The 27,284-nt window shown below is 42.4% G+C and overlaps 1 protein-coding gene across 10 annotated transcripts in view; it reads right to left on the reverse strand.

The window, feature by feature from the left end:
• Positions 1–26,096, reverse strand: part of PCTP (phosphatidylcholine transfer protein) — a 111,311-nt gene extending 85,215 nt beyond the window's left edge. For 3 of the 10 annotated variants that reach the window (XR_001896367.3, XR_001896366.1, XM_017950612.3), the window contains exons 1-5: positions 25,622–25,968; positions 10,428–10,545; positions 6,714–6,793; positions 4,032–4,203; positions 3,068–3,135 (exon numbers count right to left, since the gene is read on the reverse strand). Coding sequence is in view for 6 of the 10 variants with exons in the window: in XM_017950612.3 (XP_017806101.1) it covers positions 3,068–3,135; positions 4,032–4,203; positions 6,714–6,793; positions 10,428–10,545; positions 25,622–25,816 (633 nt within the window). In the remaining 4 variants the exon portion in view is untranslated. The other 7 variants (XR_639117.2, XM_009190306.3, XM_003912778.3 and 4 more) reach the window with 6 other exon arrangements.
• Between the last annotated feature and the right edge of the window lie 1,188 nt (positions 26,097–27,284).

The raw sequence follows: 27,284 nt of genomic DNA on the forward strand, positions 1-27,284 counted from the left end.
TTTACATGACACCATTTCATGCCAATTCTGTTTCAGTGACTATAATCTCAGTGCTTTTATTTAAAAGAATCTATTCATAAGATTTCGACTTGACTTCTATTAACAGGAGGCATTCAGATGGAGTTTATCTAGAATAGATTCCAGCTACATTACTGATAATGATATTTTAATGATAATTTTATGAGGCATTCACTTACTTGTATAATTCTATCCAGATGACCATAATGAGCAGGACATAGATAAGCAAATGTTTTAGAGGGGCTCTAAATTACGGAATAGTGCAGGTCCTACTAGAAAGAAACATTGTCTTTTTTGTTTTGCTTGGCATGAGCCTAGGAAGACGCAAACCTACCTATTGCTGTTAGCGACAATGCTACCAGCAAATGCAGACCAATACTAAAAGATCTGAATTCTCATCTCAGTTTGAGCACCTGTATTGATCCCTACCTGAGGTTACCTACACCTGACCTTGCATATAAGTAAGCCCAAAATTACGTTTTATGTTCAAGTCTACAAATTAGGCTGAATATCACTTGTAGATAAAGGAGATCTAACTGATGCATTCTCACAAAAGGAAGAAGGTAGGAAGGAAGTGGTACACAGGACAAGTAAAAATCACTCTATATTTATTCATTATAGAACACATTTTTCTTCCCAGAAAGAAAACAAACAGTCTGAGGTATCCCACGTTCGTAAATCCCATTCTATGGCTTTACATCCTGAATTTCTCTGTTATTAATCAAGGTTTAGTATCATTATACACAGTGATTAAAATTTTTCCCTGAGATCATCAAGGCCTTTGACTTGCCTTTGACTATAGAAATACCTTACCCTACCAAAATTCAGGAGAAACCATAGAAAACTAAAAGTCTTTTTGGTGGTAGAAAAGGCAGATAACTTAGGCAGAATTCCTGAGAAAAAGATGCAGAGTCTTTAAGCCACCAGTTAAATTTTACCTGGCTGTGAACTGTTATCCCTTCTACATTTCTAAATACTCTGGAAGGAAAATTCATCTTATTGCATAGAAAGACACTTTTTCACAAGGCTATGCACAAAGCATCTTTGCTTTTGCTAGCTGCCACAGCCATCTTGATGCCTCAGTTTCCAGTAAAATCCAAAGCTTGAGAGGTACAGGCAGCCTTTCCCCAGTGACATATGGAAAAGAGAAAAAAAACAGACATGGATGATGACGAAAAATGTGGTTGTCATATTATGTGTCCCCCTCAGACCTGTGATACTTCTCCAAATGGTCTGGCATCATAATAGCTACTGATCCTCCACAAGTAGGAATGAGGAACGACTTACTGGATTATCACCTCAAATCCCAGCCTAATCAGCTCCACAGGGCATAAGGCAAATGGCCACTGGCACATGTTGTCCAGTTTGGGTGCACCGACAGTCAGCTCTGAACAGAATGCCACTTCCAGCAGCCTCTCCCAAGTTGGAACAAATCACAAGCTGCAAAAGAACCAGCCTGCCCAAACAGTCATTCTTAAATTGTGTTGTGTCCCTCTGCCTACCCATCCCCATAAAATTGCACAATGGAATGACTGTGTTCCCTACTGAAGACTTCCCCTCCTAATAGTAAGCAAGCAAAGGTTTCCCTAGTCTGCCCCATATTGAATTGCAGAAGAAGGCAGCCCACCCCAAGATGTGGGGAGTGAGAAAGGAAGCAGGCGAGTGAGCTGGATGTCAGGCGAACATGCTTAGAAGGGACGTGGTAGAGTGTGTAGGCCTCCGAAGATGGAAACAGCAGGGGAAGGCTGAGCGGCGGTGGGTGGTGGCACTTCCAGAGACATCATCCCATGGATGCAATGTTCCCAATTCTCTTTCTTAGGTGTTCTTGAGGTAGTTCTGACAGGCTCTTGCCATGTCTTTCAAGAAGTTAGGAACTCCATTCTGCAAAGGAAATGAGACTGTCATTTCTGTGTCTTCACAGTGGTTACTCTTGATTCTTTGGGATGTGGCAGAAGGTAAACAATGTTGGCTTTAGGGCTAACAAAAATGAATAGGCTCCGTAACTGGATTTCAACAGAATGTTGTTGCAGATGATGACAAAAAGTAGGACCCAGGACAAAAGGAACACCCGTCAACAGGAACTTCTGTTGCAAAAAGGCCTTATATGTTAGCTTTCTCTAGGAAAAAGCAAAGATGTTTCTGAAACAGTGTTTCTTGAAAAAAGAAAACACAAGAAATGGGGTTGGGCTGGATTGTTACATTCTTCCAAAGAAATGAGAGGAAGGACTTGCCTTACTGAATTAGAAAACGGTAAGGATTGGGGATCAAGGAGTAGGATATATGATTATTTAGTTCATGTTGAGCATTGGGCAAGACTTCTCCTGAATATTGTCTTATTTACTCCCCTTCTATGCAGTAGAGGACATCTATCTTCTTTTGTAAAAAGGAAGAAATGCATGGCTTCCTTAAATACAAGACAGTCAGTAGCAGAGCCAGGATTCAAAATTGCATCTGTTTGACTCCAAAGTTGATGTGCTTTTTCACTCTTCCAAGGAATCTGTTGACCTCTCAAGTAGTAGATCTCATGCAAAGCAGGCTGGTGGTCCCCATAATGCCAGGCTCCTGGGCGGTCTCTAGTGATACAAACTACCACTGCAGTTCCCTCCCTTATAGAAAAAAAAAAAAGGCAAAAACAACAAAAGTGGAAGCTTCCCTCAGGCTTGGACACATCTGGTTGTCTCCAAGCCAGGTCAGTCTGTCTTATTCCCCAATAAGCTGAGGAATATAGGCTCCAAAGGCACTATTGCTCCTACCAGGAGCAGACTATTGTCCAGAGGTTCTAGCGAGTGATGCTGGCGGGGTCTTGGGGCACAAGCAGGGAGAAGCTGGCATTCCAAGCTGACAATTCTTTGTCTTTTGTCCCAGCCTCCGTCTTGGATGTTGGCAACCCCCAGCCCTAACCAGAGTCACTCAACCAAACTCTTCACAAAGAGCCTCATTACGCCTGAGACAATGTGTCTCTTCAGCCTGACAGCCCCAAGGGCTAAGTCAACATTTGTCAAACACACTCCCCCATCCCTCCCGCCTGCCCCACCTCCTGGGATCTCACCTTGGCAGCCCAGTTAATGAGCCAGGACGGAATTTGGCCACCCGGGTTATCGAAGTAATACATGAAAACTAGAGAGGGAAAGAAAGGACAATTCAGAAAAAGCAAAAATACCAGAAAAAATACAGCAACAAAACTGTGCAAACTTTATATCTTCATATTCAAGCTCAGAAACTGCAGAGGGAGGTGGCATATATTTCAGATGGACTTCTCTCCACTGACTTCGCTTACAGCATACTTAAATATAGGCACTTTTGAAAACATAGCCACAGACACATTTTGCTGCTATTGATTAAATACCTGGCAAGTGCTGGACACTTGAATATAGCCTCTCATTCAATTATTCTAGCAATCCTAAAGAGATGGTCAAATTAATCCCATTTTACAAATGATGAAACAGATACTCATGAAAATTAGGTGACATATTCAAGGTGACCATCTAACTATGGTTCAGATTTTTGCCTAGGACGCAAGGCCACACTCATTCTGGTAGAGCTGGTGGCCTCGCGCCCCACTCTCTGTCTGCAGCTTTCCTCCCTGGGGGCTGGAACTCAACCTGGGCAGGTCTTGAGTCTCTGAGTTTGTACTGAGCTGGAGCTGAGATCTCCAAGACAAACCTGACAGCTTTCTTGCCTACCCTTAGGCCCAGTGTATGTATCTACAGGACCAGCTGGAAGTGAATTTCTAAACTCTCTGGCTTACTTATAATGGTCTGGTTTCATCCGGACAATCCATGAGTCTGGAGAAAATAGACTGGGTCAGAGTTAAACATCAACTTCATACTCTACTCAAGTTTGTTGGGGTGGAATGAGGCTCTCTCTAGGTGCCGATCCTGGTCTGCTCTGCACCTGTGCCTGTCCTCTGACCTTCAAGGATATGCTTCATGTACTCGACATGCCCCTCCATCAGCCTGGCCCTCCAGTGGGGACCCCTGGCTGGGTGCACTGATAGGCACCATGGGTTTTACCTTTGCTCCCCTTCTTGCCGTCACTCTCGATCGCCAGGCTCTGCTTGTATTGCTTCACCCGGATCACCCCAGACCTCTCGACAAGCTGAGGCACGGAGGTGCTCTGGGCCAGGACCACGTGGATCTTCCGCCCTTCCATGTCCAGGTCTCGCCGCTGCCGGAGGTAGACATACTGCATGGCCAGTCAAGGCAAGACACCAACGCCAGCATTGTAGACAGACAGAAGGAAAGCGCCACAAGCTGGAAGCAAAGGGAGGTAATTCTGTGCCTCCCACTTGGCATTTGCTCCCTTCTACTGCTAGTTCACTTACCTGCCCTGTCTCCCTACCTGCACTGCAAGACTATGCCTCACACCACCTAGTGTTCTCACCTAAGAGCATGCATTACTTACCTGTGAGTGGTTTTAATTATGTGAGGAAACCACTTTTCTTTTCTCCAAGAAGGCACTAGGAGATGGCAGAGGAATGGTCACTTAGCAGCTGTGTGGTCCTAGGTAAGCTACTCAGCCTTGCTGAGACTCAGATTCCCTATGTAGGAAAGGGAGTAACACTGCCTTCCAGACAGGCTTGGTGAGGCCATTAGAGAAAGACCTGGGCAGAATAAGCACTCGACAGAAAATGGTGTCATTCCTTTTTGTTCTGGCCCCACCCAATGCTCTAATTACTGACCCCTATGCATAGTAAATGATCAAGCAATGTTACAACTGATGACCACAGGAAGACATGGGACCACCTGAATATTTCATAGGCAGATGCCCTCTCTGGGCTAACACTAGTTCACCAAGAATAACAAAGCCATTTCATGTCCATCAGCCTTGACAGAAGAACCCTTAAGTTTACGGCACTATTCTAGGGAGGATAATGAAAGTCTATGACGCCACAGGAATCACTACTTATCGAGCCCTTATCATGTAACATCATGCACTTGACATAAAGCTTAAATTTCGATCCGTACAAAGACCCTGTGAGTTTGCATGAGTATCCCCATACTACAGATGACAAAAGTGAGGCTCGGAGAGGAAAAGAACCTTGCCAAAAATCCCACATTCCAGCCGAAGTGATGAAACCTGAATTTTTATCCCAGATCTGGCTCCAAAACCTACTTAGAATTTCATAGCTGGATGAGGCTCAGATATTTAGTTTGTTAGTTACACTTTCATACAACAGAATTTTGGGTTTCACACTCAAAGGAATCAAAAACCTAAAAGAATCAAAAAGTCACTATGCACAACACAATGACACTTACTATAACACAGCAGCCGTTTCAGCCCCCACCCACCTCAGTGTCTTTTTTTTTTTTTTGAGATAGAGTCTCACCCAGACCGGAGTGGGGTGTCGCAATCTTGGTTCACTGCAACCTCCACCTCCTGGGTTCAAGTGATCCTCCCACCTCAGCCTCCGGAATAGCTGGGATTGCAGGCGCCCACCACATCCAGCTAATTTTTTTTTTGTATTTTTAATAGAGACGGGGTTTCTCCATGTTGGCCAGGCTGATCTTGAACTCTGACATCAAGTGATCTGCCCACTTTGGACTCCCAAAGTGTTGGGATTACAGGCGTGAGTCACCGCGTTCAGCCCCACCTCAGTGTCTTGACAGCGCCCCCTGTTGCCCCACCCTCACACTGGACAGTCTCTCTCTCCATGCTCTTATGTACTGGTGAGTAAAGTTCTTAAATGTTTCAGGAAAGAGAAGATGTTGATTTGTCTCTGGGTTCCTTTCTCCTACACCTTTTAGTTTTTCCTTTTAGCAAATATTGTTCCACTCTCTCCCCCAACTTTCTCAGCTCATGTGATAGATATCATCTGATACTCCACGGAGGAAGAATTACCTTGATATAGTGATTCAAATTTGGCAGAACACCTTTGAAGGGTTGGCAGTTTATCTAATTCAGCGGCTTCCAAACTTTTTTTTGACTCCACGAGACCCTTTGCTAAAAGGATCTTATATGGAAATTGAATCTGTAAAACACCTCGCTGCTGGGATTGAAGAGGATGGTGAAGGAGACAAAATCTTACCTAGGAGTCATCCTACCTCCATCCTACCCACCTCCAAAATTCCATCCTAGCCCCCCAGCTTAGTCCTAAGGGGGCTTCTGAAAACCTTACAGTGCCAGCCAAGCCTCCCTACATTTCATCCAACTGCTTCATTTCATAAACAAGGACATTGAGAGGAAGAAGCTTACAGTCAGTGTCTAGAGCCAGCAATCAAGGAGGGATTGCTGTAGGGTCTACTGAGATGGGGGAGGCGGAGAGAGCTGGAAATGCAGGGGCCTGAGTTCCAGCACGCACTCTGCCACTAACCACCTATGTGCCCCTGGGAGCCCCTTTTTTCCCTGTAGACTGAGGGAGCTGTATCAAGCACTCTTTCTAAAAAGTTCCTTCCAGGTCCCCAATTTTGTGGCCTGACAATTTCAAGGCCTAGGAAACTTCTTAGGAAAGTAAGAGCTGCTCTCCAGTGACCATAATTACAGACACTCCATGTGGTCAGGCCCAGAAATCACACTCTGAGCTCTCCAAACACCACACAAGAAGCAACATCTTTAGCAGATGCTGCTGCAAGAATCAGAAACAATATTATCTGTGCCTGCTGAGAAACCAGCTCTACCTCTCTGCAATAGACTGCAGCTGAGGAACGCAGAAACACTTAGAAGGCCACGGAATGAGTACCTTGTGGAAAGGATACGTCTCTGTTGGACATGGGAAAAGGGTACTTCACTTCCCAGTAGACCACAGTCTGTCCATTGCATTCTTGTTCATAGAGTTCTAAAGGAGAGCAAAAGAAGTTAATGCATCTGGAAGCCGTTTTAGCTACAACTAATAAGATGACCTCTTAGGCCAAGCACAGTGGCTCATGCCTGTAATCCCAGCACTTTTTGAGGCCAAGGTAAGTGGATTGCTTAAGTCCAGGAGTTCAAGACCAGCCTGGGCAATATGGTGAAACCCCATCTCTCTCTAAAACAAACAAAAAAAAAAGCAAAAAAATCAGCCAGGCGTGGTGGTGCATGTCTGTAGTCCCAGCTACTCTAGAGGCTGAGGTAGGAGGATCATCCAAGCCTAGGAGGTCAAAGTTGCAGTGAGCCAAGCCATGATTGCACCACTGCACTCCAGCCTGGGTGACAGAATGACACCATGTCTCAAGAAAAAAAAAAAAAGAAAAAAAAAGATAACCTCTTAGGGTATGATAAACCACTAACTCATAAGGTATAAAATTCTAGAAATAAGTCAAACTGATTAATTTGCACTGAAAACTTATTGCCTAAGAAGCCAACAAATCTTGTCCATTCTATAGCATAAATAATATTCTTGATAGAATGCAATGAAATAAAATCAGACATCAAAAAAATAGTCAGAGGTTTAAAATTCAGGATAACCACCAGATGTCACTAGAGTACCAATAGTTTTGCTTCTGAGCCCTTTAATTCCCCTTTAGGGTTCCTTGACCCATTACAGCTAACCTGGAACTGAGTCACCCAGTCTAACACATTCATAGGTCGGAAATGAAGGTTCCAGAATGAGTAACGTCCTTCTTAAATAGTTAGAGATCAGCAGAACTGTGGCTTACCCCAAGTTTCTTTCTTCTCTCCCATGTTTCTTTGCACTATGCCACAGTAGGGTGACCGAATTTCCCTAATAATCCTTTCATCTTACTATTATGTGCAAACAGCAGCCAACTCTTGGAGTGAGATAGCAAAGAAATTTAATGGCATGCACACCCTCTGTCCCCAGACTGTGCTGTGCAGTAAACTTCTTTCCACCTTCAGTTACAGAAGGAGCCCAAAGTCCTTGGAGGAGATGCTAAGGAGGGAAAATTTAGCTTTCGAAAAAAATCTATTAGAAGCACACTGCAGATTAAGGAGCGTGCCAGCCCATTATGGTCATAGGAGGCTGATGAGAGTCCTTAAAGGAAAGGGAGAAGTGGACCTCTGTTGCTTTTACATGCTCAGCATTAATCCCCCCTTGAACATCTCAGTTTTCCTTCAGGGCATCACCCTTCCCCTACTTCTCAGCTGCATGGTTTCAGCAAGACTGACTCTGCAGTAATTTCAGGGCTGGGAAAATGAGCAAGACATGGCCATGGTGACTAATTCAGGGATGGCAGATCTGTCCGGAGTCGTAGTTAGTCACTCTAGCAAGTTGAGAGCAAAAAGTGATTTAGTAAAGCTCTTGGATGGACCAGAGTGAGATTCCCAACCTCAGCACTGTTCCAGCAAAGCCTAACTGCTGCTTCCACTGGATCAGAACCCAGAGTAAAAGCTGTTGATGTTGGGGAGCAAACATCAGAGTCTCAGCAGTTGTTTGCCCTAAAGTCAGATGCCTTCACTGGTCACTGAAAAATGGATCTTCCATGCTGCCTGCTTCCTCGCGTGTCTCTTTTCCAAATTGAAGCCACATGTGGGTCTTATTGGCAGAGTCTATGTCACATGACTGTATCTTGGCTGCAAGGGAGGCCTGGACAGACAGTGTCTGGCTGTTCCCTTGGATAGGTAAGCATCCCACTGCCCCCTAAATAGGAAGGGTATTTGAGAACGCTAAGTTGCCGAAAACCATGATGAATGTCCACAGAAAATAAGCACAAACTCCAAGCTGAGCTGACAAGAGCCAATCCTGGCATCTGGCTGCCATCCCTAGAAAAGTAGAATTCTCTTTCCTCTGGGGTTATTTGTATGGTTAGAATATAAACCTGGATTTTCTGGTGGACATCTTGGCCATGACATAAGAATCTGCCTAGGAATTAGGTCAACACAGAAGAAAACAGAGTCTAGAGATAGAGAAAGAAACGATCCTGATGAAATTATTTAAGTTCCCTGTTGCAGCTGTCCTCAAAGTTAGAAACACCCGGACTTTTTTTCAGTGCCATGAACTAATAAACTCATTTTTCTCTTCTTACGCTGTCTTTAGTTGGCTTTCTGTTACTTGCCGCCAAGAGTCTTGACTAAAGGCTTTATGTGCCTTTGGCTAGTTCCATAGCTCCATTCCACTATGACCGGGTTGGCAGAGGCTACTCCAGCTCTAAGTGGCAGGAGAATTCCCTGTGTGATGTCTTTCATAACGCAACACTTACAGGGAAAAGTCTAAGACCCATAGCCTGGTCACCATGCTAGGCCCTGGAGGATCTGGACCCAACAGCTGCCCTAGTTCACCTAGTAGTAGAAGAACCTACCCTAGCTCTTCGACCGCTACTAGTACTAGTTCTATTAGCTAATTCTACTAGTACAACAGTACTAGCAATAGTAGTAGTAGAACTAGTACTAACAGTAGTTGAAGACCTAAGATAGGTTCTCTTACTCCAACCAACCCAACACCACCAAACTGCTGGTGGCTGTTGAACATATTGCTTCATGCTTTCCTGACTTTACTAATGCTGATCCCTGGGCCTAGAATGCCCTTCACCAGTCATCCCATCACTCTCTCACCTCCTCACATACATGTATTCTTCTCTGTTTGGAAAATTTTGATTCAACTCTCAAACCAAAACTTGGATCGCACCTCCTCCCCTTTCATGACAACGTAGACACATGCGAGGATCACACAACTTAAAAGTGACAGCAAAGGAGCCTCAAGAGCAAACTGTGGGGAGGGTCTAAGACTATGTAAGGAGCAAGTCCTAGCAATAGCAAAAGTGCATTTCAGTCCCACATTTAAAATGCTTTTGTTTCAAAATTTAATAGGAAGCACTATGTAGTAGAAGTGAAGTTTATTTTTTTTCTACTGGCAAGAATAAATAAAAAGAGATTATACCTTTTTTTTTTTTTTTTTTTGAGACAGGGTCTCCCTCTGTTGCCCATGCTGAAGTGCAGTCTTGGCTCACTACGACCTCTGCCTCTTGGGTTCAAGCAATTCTTAGTGCCTCAGCCTCTTGAGTAGCTGGGACTACAGGCATGCGCCACCATGCCCAGCTAGGTTTTGTATTTTTAGTAGAGACAGGATTTCACCATGCTGGCCAGGCTGGTCTCAAACTCCTGGCCTCAAGTTATCTGCCCGCCTCAGCCTCCCCAAGTGCTGGGATTACAAGCATGAGTCACTGCACCTGGTCAGAATAGATCTACGTTCTAATGATTTGGGGGAAAAAAAAAAAGTGCTGGGTGCAGTGGCTCATGCCTGTAATCCCAGCTCTTTGGGAGGCCGAGACAGGCAGATCACCTGAGGTCAGGAGTTCAAGACCAGCCTGACCAACATGGAGAAACCAAAGATAACAAAGATACAAAAGTTAGCTGAGTGTGGTGGCACATGCCTGTAATCCCAGCTACTCAGGAGGCTGAGGCAGGAGAATCGCTTGAACCCGGGAAGGGGCGGTTGCAGTGGGCTGAGATTACACCACTGCACTTCACCCTGGACTACAAGAGTGAAACTGTGTCTCAAAAAAAAAAAAAAAAAAAAAAACAGCAAGCACACTCACCTTTAACGTACTGGTCCCATTGTTTTCTGTAGTCTAAGTCCATATAGACGTCTGCCAGTAGAGTTGGTGAGCAGTCCTCCAGAACACCAAAGACTTTATATTCATAAAGTCCAGTCTTCTATAAAAACAGAACAGGTAGAAATGTCTATTGGTTCCCAAGTTGAGAGAAAGCTGGATTCCACATCATATGAAAAGCAGCTGATGATGGAGTTCATGCCACACCAAACACTGACCTCCTCTGTGGTCTTGGTGACACAATGGTAAAAAAGCAGGTGCAGGCCCTACTCTCAGGGATCTTAAATTCAGGTAGGCAGCAGTGCTAGAGATAGCTATAAGTGCCATCCAGGTAATTTAAATAGGGTAAGAAGAGTTGTGTGATAAATGGTGCCTTGCAAGGGCAGGGATGGGGAGGACATCTATGTAATCAGGTGATCAGGAAAGGCCTCTATGAGAGTTAACATTTATCAGAGCATCTTGTTCCAAATGCTAGAAGAAGCCAGCCATAGGAAGATAGGAAAAGCCCGTTCCTGGTAGAAGGAAGGTCCTCAGATTGATGGGTTGGCATCTTTAAAGAACCTGGGGTCTGGAGAACTCTGGATAAAAGAGAGAGTGGCAGAAGCTGAGTTTACAGAGGTTGTCAGGGCTGGACCCCAAGGACTTTGGAAACCAGGGTAAGAGGTAAAGATTTTATTCTCATTGCTATGGAAAACTAATGGATGGCTTTAAACAGAGGGATGACCAGATTTGATTCAGAATTCAGTTTAAGAATGACCCAATCAAATTAATTTTTTAAAGGTGATTCTTGTTGCTTGGTAGAAAATAGATCATAAGAGAACAAGAAGATGGGTGAGAAGACCAGTGCAATAGTTCAGATAAGAGATGATGGTGATTTGAACAAGGAGGTAACAACAGTGATGGCGAGGAGTCAGTGATTTAAGGATACATTTTGGAGGTAAAGTAAAAAGGAATTGTTGATAGATCCTGGGGAAAGGGAAAGCAAAGAATCGAGGATAACTTTTATAACCCAAGTTGGGCAGATGGGAATGCCATCTTCTAAGATAGAAAAAACTTAGAGAAGAGGTGATTGGTGGGCTTTGGGCGTAATTAAGAGTTCTCTTTTGAACAAGCTGAGGTTAAGACATTTATTAAGCATCCAAGTAAGGGTGCCACATAGGCAGCTACAGTTCTCGGGAGAGGTTAAATTTAAATAGCCATGTGGCATAGTGAAACCCAACACATTGTTTTATCAATTCCAAGACAGAATCTTTCAACAACTGCTTCTTTTTGATTCTGCATAAAAGACTGAAAATGAAAAACAAAAGAAATCTGCTTCAAATCATGTAAGTTCCTTTTATTTGGAAAAAGGCCTTTCTAGATTCCAAATGGTAAGAGAGTTCCTTGTTTTCTTGGTAAGCCATGTGCTTGTCCATGAGGGTCCTGGCCTAGAGTTGCCCCAGCACACATTTCACTCTCTGTACGGTGGCAACTTACAATTCCTGACCCTCAGCTCTGCCTAAAGGCTCTATTATTAAAATTAAAGCAATGACTGTTAGATTAATTTCAACAAAAAGGCAAATAAACAAATGAACAAACATGAACTTTTGGATGAACTCTCGCGTCCATGTGCTAAGGTCGTGTTACTGGTTAATCGTGCACGAATGAAGCCCTCTCCTTAAACACTGTGCCATGGACTAAGGGGAAGTCAAGGAATAAACATGCTGAATCTTTCTAGAGATCCTGAAGCTTTAAGGGTCATCCGGTGGTATAACCTAGGGATAAGTACATCCCGGTTTAGGAATCTTAGATGTATGTGAAAGTACCTGGCAAAAAATGAACGTAAAATTGAAATGGAATCCATAAGAATCTTCCAGCTCTAAAACCATGTGATTTTATACCAAGAATTTCCAACCAGCAAATATCAAACTAGTCTATCTGAACCCCTTATGTGTCATGCCATGGATGCCCCAGTAGAAGGGCAGACCTCAGGGTCCAATGAGAAATGTCAGGAAGATAAACATCTTACCTCTCTTGCCCTCTCCCCTCACACACACACAAGAGAACTTAGTAAGGATTTATATATACCCACACATTTACACTTATACACACTTGTTTTCATCAATAGGCTTTAGAAGGGAGACAACCAGCAATTATTCAAGAATATTGAGGCCTTGTTTTCTACACATTCTAAGCAAAAATAATTCTTATGTGTTAAGATAATGACCTCCTCAACCTTTAAATAAGTTAGCATTGGATATCTGCATAAATTAAGACACACTGTTCCCTTAAACTGGTTCCCTTCTTCTCCTAAATGTAGTTACAACCCTTAGTGACTTCCATCCTGTTATATGGCACAGAAAAAAAGAACAGAAAGTTCTCGAGGAAGAGAAAAATAGAACAACCATGATTTGCGTGAATACAGAAGAATGAACTATTGTGACAACTTCCTTTAAACATTCCCTTTGAGGCAGGACTGAGCAATGCCAGAGCTCCAGAGGAACCAAATGGTCAATAACACGGCAACACCTTTCCTACTTCATTAATACAATGTTCAAGTGCTGGACAGCCTGGTCCGCATTCTCCAATCAAAGCATTTTCTCACCCATTATGTCTTTTTAAAAAGGATCTCAGCAACCACACTCATTTTTACTTCATATTTTAAAAAATAGAGTTTTTTACAATTAAAAAGATTATAAAAATGACAAAAAGAATTTTTAAAAAGTGACATGTAACCCCATAATCCAAAAATATCTACTGATAATATCTGACATATTTCCTTTAAGTAAATAAATATATCTGTAAGTTATCAAATGGGAATCATATGGTATAAATAGTTTGTACTCCTATTTTTAACTAAATATTATACTGAGGTTATGAAGACTCCATACCTAACTCAATTATTCTCCAAAAAATATTTGTTTCCAAATATTTTTATGAAAAAAAATGTCCAGAATATTCATGTTTGTGTAGAATACTTGGTCCATAATTCTTTTTTTTTTTTTTTACTACAAATGTTTTCTTAGGGATAAATTTTAGGTTAAGTAGATAAACATTTTAGGTCTCTTTTTACAAACCTTGCAGAATATGTGTACCAAGTGTGTACTCTCACCAGTTCCAAAGGAGCATCTCACCAGCACTGGGTGCCATTGATTATACAAACAATTTGATATGAAAAAGCAAAACGTATATGGCAAAGCTTTTATTGCTACTATAATAAGATCTGATGTGTAAGATCTCTTTAAAGTTAGAGATTTAAATCCTTTGCAACATCGGCTTTATTTTTCCAAGCTTACTAACATTTCAATAAATGACTCCAAAGAAGTTTACTCAAGAGATTCTTGGCTTTTCCTGAAGCTCCTCCAGAAAACCGTCTCTAACAGTGACTCAATTTCCTTATCTAGACTAAAATATACTGGATACTTTTCTAATGCTCCAGTTATAAGACATTTAGTTTCCTACAATTCAAATAGTAAAAGGGTTATGTTGGTAGTAGAGAATTAGCCAGTATCATGTACAGAATACAACTGCCAGAAGAAACGTAAAACTTGATGTGGTAAACACTCCTTCTCTTTATTAAGATAACCCCTGTGGCAATGTAAACAGCCAACAACTTCCCTGGCCTCCTCTACAGGGCGAGGTAGCCATGTGACTTCTCCCTGTTTTAAATGTGGACATGATGGTGGGAGCTGCCGCAACTATCCTATGACCAAGAGGCAATCAACACGAGAAATCGAGTAGAAAGACTCAGAGGGTTGCTGGCATCACTGATTGCTAAACCAATGACAGCAACTCTACCAATAGGTAGAACTCTCACCTATTTATTAGGTGAGATAAACATGCCTCTGTTTGTCATTGATTGTCCAATTTTCTATTACTTGTAGCTAAAAACAATCCTAATTGACATAGTGGTCCTTATCAGCAATGCCGAATTTTATTTGAACCCTGCCATCCTAGATTACAGTGAAGGTTAAGAAATCCCCCACCTTTTGTGTTTCATAAAGTTTACCGCAGAGATCCACTACCCTTCCCTGTATGACTTAGATAAGACTCATAGATGCCCCCATTTACCTACAACAAGGCCAGACATAGACCCTCCAAATTTCCCTTTCTTTGTCTTATAAATGATTAGCTGAGCTGCCCACCCCCACGGATCAACCAGAACAAAATGCTTGTTAACCCAACTGGCTGAACTTTTCTCCTTCCTCTAGGCCCCTGAACTTTGGCCTATCCTAAACCAGAGCCAGCATACAGTCCCTCCTGAAAACAGGCTGGGCTTAGGGCAAAGTATTCGCTGATCTGCTATCCGATCACACCATCCTTTCATCCCACATCCCCGCATACGGTTCTTTCTAACGTTCTTTGCTCGTGGTTATAAAAGAACAGCTCTGCAACCCCCAAGATGCCTGCAGAGCTTATCGGCAAAGCACTCTTCCTACTGTAATACTTCTTTCCCTAACTCCTTGAAATAACCCATTTGAACACAAGTCTCTCCTTACCAAGTCCAGATTTATTTTTAAAAATTTGACATCAAGGTAAAAAAGTAGGCTGACAGAATAGTGCTGATAAGACTTATGAATATTTATGAGAAATATAATTACACGTAAATTCATTAAAACAGTACAAAAGTACATAAATGTTGCTAAAATGCACTGTCAAGGAAAAGAAGAGATAATGGACACTTTAATGGATATTAAATTGAGGTACAACATTTAGTTTTACACAAAGGCATACAAAACCCTACATGCCATGTTATAAAATTACTGTCTCCTTTGAATTAGTAACTCAGAAAATATACATATAAATGTATATCTAATATATACTATTCTATATAAATATGTTATATATAGAATATATGTTACACATATTTATATATATTTATATATAATATCAGCAGACATATATGTTTATATATAATGCCAGTAGGTCTATATATTTTTATATATACCTGCTACAGTAGATAGAGTGAATACCTTCTGGTATTCACTACATCTTGATCCCAAGAAGAAATCAAGCAGAGGCTTCTACTTGACTGCAGATTGGATTCTGTTTCCCTTGGTGATTTATTAGCAATACTGCAAAAGTCATGTATTTTGTTTTTGAAGGAGTTTTCTAATCCCTTTGACCTGCTATACAGTCTTTCAATAATACTAGTAATTGTTTTTCTAAGCATGGTCCACTTTCCAAAGTTTTATATTCATTCTCTCATGTAACAGCTAAGATAGCCCTGTGATGTAGACAGGGAAGTTGGTGTTATCTCTACCTTTACAGAAGGAAATGATGCTTAGAGAGGCCAACTTACTTGCCTAAGTCCTACAGCTAGTAACAGGACAGACAGAAAGAAATGGTGGTGTCTTTGCACACTGGCCCCTTCTATTCCCTACAATGTCTCCTTATTTAACTGTATTTTCTCTGCATGTCATCCCCAAATCATTGTTCCAGACCACAAAGTAATGATAAAGATAAAGAAGACCCATCACACAGGATCTTAGAGCAGGAAGGGGTCTTAGCTCAACTGTGTAATATGAATGACTTGCCAAGAGTCAGCTGACGACGCTGTTGGTGGCAAAGCCTGGATGAGAACCCATTCCTTCCCTAAGCCAGTACTCCTGCTCCAGGCCACCCAGAATGGACCTCCCACTGAGATGTTCCCCTGAGTCCCTAAGCCTGGTGTGTTTGCCCAACAGGCCTCCAAAGGGCCAGAAGAAGTATTTTTTTTAGATGCTGCTTCTGAGGGGTTCAGGAAAGAACCAGGAGAAAGGTAGGTATAGGGAAAGGATGAATATCATCACTTTCAACAGATGAGGTACTTTGCCAAGTTTTTCCATACACTATTCCAAAGTGCTGTCTCATAAATCAGAAAAGCTAGTCAGAAAAGACAGTGTGGTGGTTATAACATGGGCTCAGATTCACCGTCTGGGTAGAGTCTAAACTCTCCACTACTAACCTGCAAAATGGGTCTAATAAGTTTCTACTTCATGGAATGATTATGAGGATTAAACTAGATAATCCATCTAAAGTTCTATTATGTGGTGCACATAATAAGTACTTAGTATATATTAGATATCATTCCCATTAATAAGGTAGGTTATTATTTCATTAATAAGATAGGTATGATGATCTCTTTTTTCCAGATTAAAGAACTAGGATTGAGAACTGTAATGTATATTTTCAGGAAAACCAATATCTATAGTGCACCTGCTCTAAGCCAGGCTGTGCTTAATCATGAATACCTGTAATAATCCTGTGATGTAAGCATCGTTAGCTCCAATTCATAAGTGAAGAAATGGAGGCTGGAGACAGGGGAACACATGGTCAGGAAATCTGTTACTGTTATCACTAATTTTTGAGATGCTATTACTCTGGCTAACTTGTCCAAACATTAAACTGGTATATTTCTTAGCAATGATGATTCAAATGCATGAAAAAAAACAGCTGTGCAATTTATTTTCAATTATATTTATAGGGTTAAAGTATTCTGAGAAATATTGTTGTCAATAGTACACTTATTTGTCCCAAGCAGAATAAACTCTGAAAAAGATACTATGCATTTACATATGAGATGTGTCAAAATGTCATAATGTTTCCAAATGACTTTTGCAAGCCCCACACAGGAGTAATCTCCTGTAGATGTCCCATCACCCAACCAAGCCTGGAGAAAGGCACCACTCATTCCCTCCAATTTATGGTGTTTATCTGAATTTACACCACTAACTACAAGGCGGTCTTGATAAATCACCTGTTCTCAAATCCTGTGAATGCACTCGTGAGCGTGCATTGAGTTCTCTTTGCCTGTCACGGAAGAGCTCATTTCCATTCCTCAGAGGGACAGGAAACCTCCCCCACCCCAATCTATTTATCTAAAAGCTGTCCAAGTCCATCCACTTTTGGGCAAGTAATAGACTCAGATGGTATGAAAAGTAAGCATTTTTCATCAAAGTAAAGCAGTTCTAATGGCAGAAGTCAAAGCTGCAGCTGCTGCTGGGAAGTATGTGCCAAGACTCTACAAAGACAGACAGTTGGCTAAATCTGATTAAACATGTAAGACCTCTCTAAGAAAACGTGATAGGTCTAATCCCTAAGGGTTGCACACAGCTGGGTAAAATACTGATAGCTGATATTTACTGAGTATATACTGAATAGCAGGCACAGATCCAAGTGCTTTTACATGGATTATCCCACTTAATCCAAATAATGATACGAGGTATGGACCATCAGTAAACCCACTTTTCAGACAGGAAAACTGAGGCTTAAAGATGTTCTGCAAAATGTCCAGAAAAGGCACATTTATAGAGACAAGAACCTCCATTCAGCACTGCCCCCGATTCACCTGCTGGTTCACTCCAGATGTTGGTATGGTATTATGTCCAAGCATTCTGAATGCCTATACCCTTCCCTACAAAGTCACCTCTCTTCTCAAGGGATTCCCAAGGCTGAATGAAACACTGGTGTTTTGTTTCATTAATAGCCACCTGTGTAATTGCCATACAGCAATCTGGTGAAAGACAGAGTGAGAGCATAAAGCTTGGCTTATACCTGGAGACAGAAGGGAGGCATCTTACTCCTTGCTCTCCCCTTCTTCCACCAAATCTGAACCTTGAGACTAGCATTCTCGTATGGCCTCATACCCACAGACTTATCCTAAGAGAGAAAAGCAAGGAGAGGGAAAACCTGAGGCTCTAACTTATCTATCCAGTTGCACACTCAAGGGAGACAGAAATGAAGGAGCTGGCCTTGGTCTATGGCGGGAAGTAGAATGCCACAGATGGATGTCCTGGAGACATGGTGGCCCTGCCCACAATTAAGTTTCAGCTCCGTAAGTGACCAGGGCTCAAGAATTATCCTTTCAATCACGCTGGTAATCAGAAGGGTGAGAGAAAGGAGCAGAACAGTTTTACAATCCTGAAGTAAAGTGGTTCACGATGCTAACTGGGGAAATAGAAGTAGGGATTTCACATCTATAGAGTGACATCTGTTCTCCTGTGAGTTGAATCTGTGTTTCTCTCTAAAGGCCAAACTTTCTCTCAGCCCAGCCTGCAGTTTTTCCCATCTTGCTGGCCTTTTGAGTATTTTAGTAGGTCAAGAGCACAGGAAAGAGCAGTCCCTGGGAAAGTACTGTCTGCTCCTCACCAAACTCTTTGATTAGAAGCCCTATTCAAGGACAAAAACACAATTTAGGCTGTCCCTTCTCACAGTGCCAGGCATTTAGATTTAAAAACTTAATAAGTCAAGCCATCAGCCAGAGTTTTTCAGTCCAACATTTATCTTGTCTAAATTGAAGCTGTGAGCCTCTGAGCACTGGTTTCACCCTCTACGGGCATGCTGCAGTGGTTAATGGCATAGTAACGAAGCCCAAAGCTCCTGCAAGGCCTGCCTGCAGATCACTGGAAGAGCTTTTCTTTTTTTTTTTTTTTTTTTTTTTTTTTGAGACGGAGTCTTGCGCTGTGTCACCCAGGCTGGAGTGCAGTGGCGCGATCTCGGCTCACTGCAAGCTCCGCCTCCTAGGTTCACGCCATTCTCCTGCCTCAGCCTCCGAGTAGCTGGGACTACAGGCGCCCGCCACCACGCCCGGCTAGTTTTTTGTATTTTTAGTAGAGACGGGGTTTCACCATGTTAGCCAGGATGGTCTCGATCTCCTGACCTCGTGATCCACCCGCCTCGGCCTCCCAAAGTGCTGGGATTACAGGCTTGAGCCACCGCGCCCGGCCTGGAAGAGCTTTTCTAAGTGATCCATGACCCTTCTCCCAGGAGAACTTCTCAGCACTGCTCAGGGCACCACATTTACTCCCGAGTAGCCACTCACTTAAACATCAGGGAGAGGGAGTCCTAAGATGGATGTTGCTTTTGTTTTAAGACATTTTTTGGTCTCACTTTCACCTTTCAATTTCCATTGCATCTCATCTCTAGGGTATTCTACTGCCTCTGACTTTAGCTCTCAATGTCAGAACTGCCTCAGCACCATGCTAGATGCTCCCCATCCACCAGTGGTTCTCCAGGTGTGGTTCCTGGACCAGTAGCCTCAGCATCACTCAGCAGCTGGTTAGAAATATAATGTACAAAAAAAGAAGAGTATCTATCTATACACACACATACAAGAACATAGAACATATTCATTGATAAGAATGTGGGTTACATTCATTGATGAGCGTGATTAGAATATATAAACACACACACATATATACCTGTGTATTTATATATATATATAAAAACATGTGTTTATATATATATACACACATACTGTATTTTCCACATATATATACATATATGTGTGTGCGTATCTCAGTTTCCTCCTTTGCAAAACCAGGATAATACTTACTTTTCAGAGTTGTTGAGACGATTGTATGAAATATTTACAATATATATATTCTATATAGAATGTATAGAATATATTCTATATAGAATACATAGAATATATATTCTATATAGAATATATAGTATATACACACCTGCTTGTGTGTGTATATACACATATGTGCGTGTATATATGTGTGTATATATATTCTCATGCACACTCAATACATACTTGTGTGTATATACACACACATATATATGTGTGTGTGTACACATATATATCCAAATGCACACTCAATGCATGCTCAAGTTTGAGATTCTAACACACACTCAGTTTGAGAACCATTCTGCCATGTATCATTTCGTTCAATCCTCTCAACAACCCTGAAAGGTAAGTATTATCCAGGCTTTGCAAATGAGGAAACTGAGATTTCAAAATGAAAAAGTAACTGATTAATATCACCTGGCCAGTAAGTGGGGCCTGGCCCCTGGCTACTCTTTAATCTCATATCCACTCCAGTCCTGTGGGCCTCCTGGCTCCTCCTGGAAAACGAGGCAAGCTCAGCCTAGCTGAGGGACTAGCATCCAGTGTTCCCTCTATCTCAGTGGCTTAAAAGCCAGCATGCTCATATGAATCTCCTGATAAGCTTATATATAGATATGTGTGTGTATATATACACACACACATTCATAATACACACACACGTGTGTAAAAAATGGTTTATTATGAAAGATTTCAAACATACACAGAAGTAGAGAGGACAAAATAATCAACCCCTATGTGAAGGGGAGCCTATCAAAAGGACCACCCAAGCCTCACTGTAGACCAGTTAAACCTGAATCCCTAAGGTAGGGCTTGGTATTGTTTGTAAAGCTCTCTCAAGTGATTCCAATCTGCTTGAACTTTGAGAAACACTCTCAGATTCATTTCTCCTCCAGATATTTGCATTATTCAAATTGGCCAAATGTTACCTCCACAGGGAGCCTTTCTGAACTCCCTTATCTGAAACACATCACATCACCCCTGGCTACCCTGCCATGCCATGTCTCTATCCCTTTATCTCGCTTTATTTTCTTTATAGCATTTTCTTTAAAGCACTTTATAGTATTTCCCACTGGACATTTCATCATATACTACGGGCTTATTCTCATCAATGAATATGATCCATGTTCAAGTAGTTCATTCATTGAAGCAGCAGCACCACGTTCCTCCTTCACCACTTATCCCCAGGGTCTGCGAAGACAGTAGCACATGGGAGGCAGTTGATGAATATCTCCCAAATGAATGAATGAATGATAGAGGAACAGAGCTGAAAGTCTCACACAGGACTATCTGACTCCAAAATCCATGCTTTTCCCACAATACCCATGGCAGCCCTGGTCTAGTTTTGCTTTAGCTGCCGGAAACAGAATGTAGTTCTTGTCTTGAAGCAAGCTGTGTATTTAGTACTGAGTTTATCATAGTAGACTGTTCATGTTAGTTACTAGTTATGAGGTCTTATGTGGCTCGCTCAACAACTCTGAATCTTATTTCCATTTGTAAAGTAAGCCCGTTCTTGCCTATCTTCCACATCTGTTTAGAAGGATAAATGAAAACTTATAGGACAGCATTTATAATTTGCAGCATCAAATAAAGTTATTATCATTACAATATGGAGAAGAAATAAGAGAGAAAGGAAACAGAGTAGGCAAAGAAAGGAGAAGTAGAGGAAAAAGATGATGGTGTTGGGCAGCATGGCTTAGAAGTAACTTTCCAGTCCAAAACTTTGTGATTTAATAGAAAAATAGAAAACAAAAAAAAAATTATCAAAATTTTGTACATCAAATGTTGTACATCAAAATTGCCCACTTGTCCAAGAACAGGATTCAGAATCATTTGTGTCTACTAAATAAAGGATACAATTCTATTATTTTTATTTTCAAATACAATTTGCTACATTGAAATCTCTTTTAAGAGCCTCTACTCCTTTCAGTCTTTTAAAAACACATAACAGTAACTTTGTTACAGCATCATTTAAATCATGGTCACAATTTTCTTTTTCTCTATCCTTGTTTCAAATCCTGTTCAAGAGCCCCAAGAAGTCACATAGCTTTGGCCTTAGGTTGGCCACCTCTATGTTGACTGTGGGAAGCAAAGCAAAGGGTCATCACAACCAGCTCGTACCACACAGTAGCAAGCATGCTATGCACAATTGGGTCCTTAAAGGACCATCAGTCCAGCCGATGCCCATAACTTCAAAACGAAGCCACGAGAATCTTCAGGGGAGCAACTCTATCTTAGATCCATTTCCATAGATGGAAATCTGACCCACTGCAGATCCTCAATAAAGGCTGAATGAAGTGTATAAACAAATGGTCTCTGGTCTCCTTTCTGAATACAGTACTTGTAATATTATGAGCTACATATATAAAATATATACCTATACATATATGTGTGTATATAAATATATAATTTACACATGTGTGTATACATATGTGTTGGGTGTGTGTATTGGACATAGAGTATACACACACACCCACATACATACTCCAGTACTGTACATCCAATACACACACACACACACATATAGGTTTCTATCCACTGTTCCTGGTTCATAACTTTCATAGCCCTTGCTATAGTCTTTTGTATGTTGGTGCATTTTAGGCCTCAGGAGTTGAGCCAAGAGTTGTAAGACCTTCATCCCAGGGAGGGTCCTGCCCCATACCCTGGAAGAAGGAATGCTGCATGGAGAGGCCTGAAGAATCTGGACAGGCCTTCTTGGCTTTCCCCAATCAGTCTATTAATATGAGCTCAGACCCTTTCTGTCCAGTCACATTTCAACACTGTTGTCCATGCTTCAGTCATATCTAGCCAATGAAGTTTCCATAAAAGGCCCAAGAGGACGGGGTTCAGAGAGTTTCTGGATAGCTGAACTCAAAGAGGTTCCTGGAGAGTGATGCATCCAAGGAGGGCATGGAAGTTCCAAGACCCTTCCCCCATACCTCATCTTATGCATCTGTATCCTTTGTAATATCCTTTATAATAAACCAGTAAACGCAAGCAAGTGTTTCCCTGAGTTCTGTCAGCCTCTCTAGTAAATTAATTGAATCCAAGGAGAGGGCCATGGGATCCCCTATTTATAGCCAGTTGGTCAGAAGCACAGGTAAAACAACCTGGGGCTTTCAACTAGCATTGCAAGTGGCAGGGAAGAGGGGGTTAATCTTGTGGGACTGGGACCTCAACCTATGGGATCTGACACTATTTCCAGGTAGGTAGTGTCAACACTGAACAGGAGGACACCTAGGTGATGTCCACTGCACAACTGACTGCTTACTTGGTGTTTGGGGAGAAATCCTCAGACATTTGGTCACAGGAGTCTTCTGTGCTACTGTGTTGTCGGTGATGTTGAGATAATGAAAAAAACACAGTTTGAGTTTTATTCTCCAACACAATACTGTACCTCCAATAATGAGGACTCACCCTCCTAAAATGGTCCAACCCACATGCGGGAAGCTTTATTAGAAAAAGAGCATGTGTGGCTTGGGCAAAGAGTAGGGGCTTCATGGGCAGATGGACTTGGATCTAAATCCCAGTTTCATTCACCACTTCTTAGCCATGTGCCTTGCATATGTCACTGACTTTCCCTAGACCTCAACTGCCTTGTCTTTATACAGGGAAGATGGCACAGTGGTCTGGGCTGGCTAGAGGAGAAGATGCCAGGTCTATGGACAAGTAATGGAAGAGAATGATGGAAATGTGAGTTGAGACCAAATTAGTTCAGTGTACCCACCAGGCAGCATTTGCCTTCTGTTTGGAGAGGCAATGTAGGAGCATGTTAAAGGCACACAACTGGAGGCAGACAGCTGGGCTTGGATCCTAGCTGGAATCTTGAGCAACCAACTTAACCTTTCTATGCAATCATTTACATATAGGTAAAAAGGTGATCATCATAGCACCTTATCATAGAGTTGATGCAAGTATTGAGTAAATCAATACTTCCAAAACACTTAGCACCTGAATTATAAGAAATCACGCAATAAATGTTAGCTATTACAGTGATGATTATTACTATTTCTGCAATCAATAGGCCACTGAAAAGGTAGTGATAAGATCACTGCTTCTCAGATGTTTGATTGCACTGTAAGGTGTAGGATAGACAAGAGCAGAGAGATGATAGGCCAAGAAACTAGTTAAGAGGTCACTGCAATTCTAAGTGAGGGGTGCTGAGTACCCAAAGTTGCAAAGATAAAGAAAAGAAAATGGGAGGAAATAAGTCAGATGCTAGATATGTCTGAGCAGTTGAATCAACAAAACTTGGCCAAAGTCTTGATGTGGCTGGTAAGAAAAATGGAATAGCAGAGAAGATAAAAGAATTTTGTCTGACTGGGTGTGGTGACTCATCCCTGTAATCCTACCACTTTGGGAGGCTGAGGGCTAAGGCAGGAGGATTGCTTGAGCCCAGAAGTTCAAGACCAACCTGGGCAACACAGCAAGGCCTCATCTCTAAAACATAAAAAATAAAAGAAAGACTTTGTCTGAAAATGTATCAATTTTCAAACTAAGGTGCCTTTTAAAGTTATCCTAAGAAACTAATTCTGTCTTTTCTAGATTGTGAGCTCTTGATCATCTTGTTATACCCAATGGTCCTTGTACACAGCAAGTATTCAGAGTTTCTTGAGTGAGTAATCCATCAAGATATAACATCTGTATACAGAAAAAAAGTAAATACGGCGCTTATCCACTTGTAGTATCTGCTGTGTTCTGGATTATGAAAAGGCCAGCCGTACTAATTTGTAAGTATTCAAAGTAGCATGTTTTATAGTCCCACTAACTGGAGAGGGACTGACTGCCTCCAAAGGAAATATGTATGTATTTAGACAAGAAAATTCTTCATAATACCTATATTCTCCATTTATTTAGAGTAGGATTTCTCAACCTTGGCAATATTACAATTTGGGACTGGATAATTCTTCCCTGGGAGAGGTAGGGGGTCACTATCCTGTGCATTGTAGAGTTATCTACAGCTATCAAATTTTCACACATATCTGACAGATTGGATTTGAACCCCCTAACAACCCTGCAATGAGGCAAGCAAGGTTTTCATTCCTGTTTAACAGGTGAGCAACTTCTAAATATTGCAAACGTTTGTTTTCTGTTTTAAAAGATAAAAATACTATATTTGATGTAAACAAAAATGCAATTGCCTAAAAAGGCAACCACATGTTTGACATTCACAAGATCATGAACCCTCCAATCCCACCTCTGGTATTCACTTATCTGGGCCCTTTCAGGAGTAACTTCACCCTCGAGGCCTGTTGCTTTCATCTATGAAACTTGGTGTTTAACCAGGTGAGCATGAGGTATCCTCCTAACTCTAACACTATAATACCCTGATCCTGTATTAGGAAACTTCAATTTCACCCACATTGCCTGCAGGCGACTTTTAACCTACTTGCCATGCTGCGACTCTTACACAAAGCAACTGATGACAAGCCTTGGATGACAGGCCTCACGGGCAATGCCTTCCACCTGGATGGCTACCTGGTTGCAAAGACTTTAACAACCAATCCCATTTCTCCTACATCTTTACTCCTTGTGCCTGAAGCTTCGGACTCAACTTACCAAGTGCAACTAGGAAGGAAGGGGCAACAACCAAAAGAAACCAGTCACTAAAATAGCAGGGCCCTTCTCGGCAACCCCCGACACTCACCACCCTGCACATCCAGTCCTTTTAAAGTTCTGTTTCTTTTCCTCCTATATCCAAGTCCCAAGATACCGTCCCTCCCCCACCCCCAGACCCCCATATGCCACGCATTGGAGAGTGAGGATCAACGTCCCTTGCAGACGTGTGCACGGGCCTAGGAACCAGCTTAGCCACGTTTCAACTGTCATTAACTTCTAACTAACTACATGCCCCACGGGGCCTGACCTGAGGCTGAACTCCTATGACTTTCCAACTCCCCTGGATCTGCACGCAGTCACTTGGAGGCACCGCCCCTGCGCTAGCTCCAGGGCTTGAGACAGGGTTGGGGCGGAGCTCCTCCCTGAGCCGGAGAAGACCCGCCCCTGTCCCTTCCGCGACTGCCGCCCCGCGCTCCCTGCGGGGAGGTCGACCCCGGCGCATTCTAGGCCCCGCGGTGCTCCAGCGGGTTGGCCGCTACCTGGTCCAGCAGCCGGTAGATGCTGATGCCCGAGGTCTCCACTAGAAGCTGCCAGTCGGCCCCGGCCAGAGCGGGCTGCTGGAGCTCGGCGCAGGCCTCCCGGAACTGCTCCCCCGAGAAGCTGCCCGCGGCCAGCTCCATCCTTCCGCAGTCCGGGCTCCTCCGCCTGGAGGACAGGCCGCGGACACCCTTGTTGTGGGCCTCGGGGCGGGGCGACCGAGCGGCCCCAGCGTCATTGACAGGAAACTGAGGAGGAGGCGGGGCCTAGACTGGAGGAGCGGCCTGAGGGTGGGGCCCTGGAGGGGCGGGCCTAGAAAAGTGGGCGGGACTGAGCAAGGAGTGAGGAGGATAGACAAGAAGTAAAAGGAGAAAAATTGGACTTGATGTGGGGAAGGAAGGAAGAGCTAGAGAAGTGAGGAAGCTTTCAGAGGGAAGGGAAAAGGAAGAGGAAGGGAGACAGTGATGTCACCTCAAAAACACCTCCTCAGTAGCCCATCTCATACTCCCTGTTACCCCCATAATCTACAGAGCTGTTTGAGTGTCTCTCATTTACCTTTCTGAATAAAGTAAAGAAAGCCTATTTGGTAGACGTGAGAGGAGAGGTGGGCAGAGTAGAAATGCTGGAAAAATCCGAAGGGGTCAAATGCCAGAATTGTATTTCAATATAATTTCTCTTCTTTCTGCTATACATTTTAAAACATTATTCTGAGACAAGGTCCATTGGATTCACTAGAAGACTCAAGGGGTTCATGACACCAAAACAGTTTAGAAACCTAATCCATAATGGATCTACCAGGTTGTTGCCACCCTAGAGGGTAGAAACTGATCAAAAATGTGTCATACTAGGTGTCATACACCTATGATTTCTGCAACTTGCATAATTTAGCTCACTGTGCAACTCAAACATCTTCTTGTTTCTTTGAAGTCCCTTGGGTAATACTGTATTTCCCATCAGCAGACTGTACTACCTGACTTTGAATAAAGTAGGTCGTTTAAACATCAAAACGATGTAACAGCCACATGAGTGCCAATAAACTCTGAAAACTCATGTTTCCTAATCTGTAAAATGGGTCAAGAATTGTGCTACCAGTTACAGCTGAGGAGGTGGTTGGACAAGGAATAATTTTGCACAGTGCCTGTCCAAGTAAATGTTCAATAAAAATTTCCACTTGTTTTGCATTACTGTATTGAAATGTTTTTCTTTCCTTACTTGAAAGAAAGTTGATGGCAAACTCTTCATTTATGCGAATTTCCAGTCAGGCAAATGATCACATTTGGCAGCTTCCTTAGTTAGACACAGCAGAGATAAATAATTGCTTTTCTCAAGTCAGTCCTGGTTCTGTTTTGTTTTATAGGTGTGGAAAGAGACATGTGAAATTTTCCTAGACTAAATGCACAAAAGTTTAGACTTGACATACTTTCCAATTGTTT

Source organism: Papio anubis, chromosome 17, assembly GCF_008728515.1.
Source record: "Papio anubis isolate 15944 chromosome 17, Panubis1.0, whole genome shotgun sequence".
NCBI classification, from domain to species: Eukaryota; Metazoa; Chordata; class Mammalia; order Primates; family Cercopithecidae; genus Papio; species Papio anubis.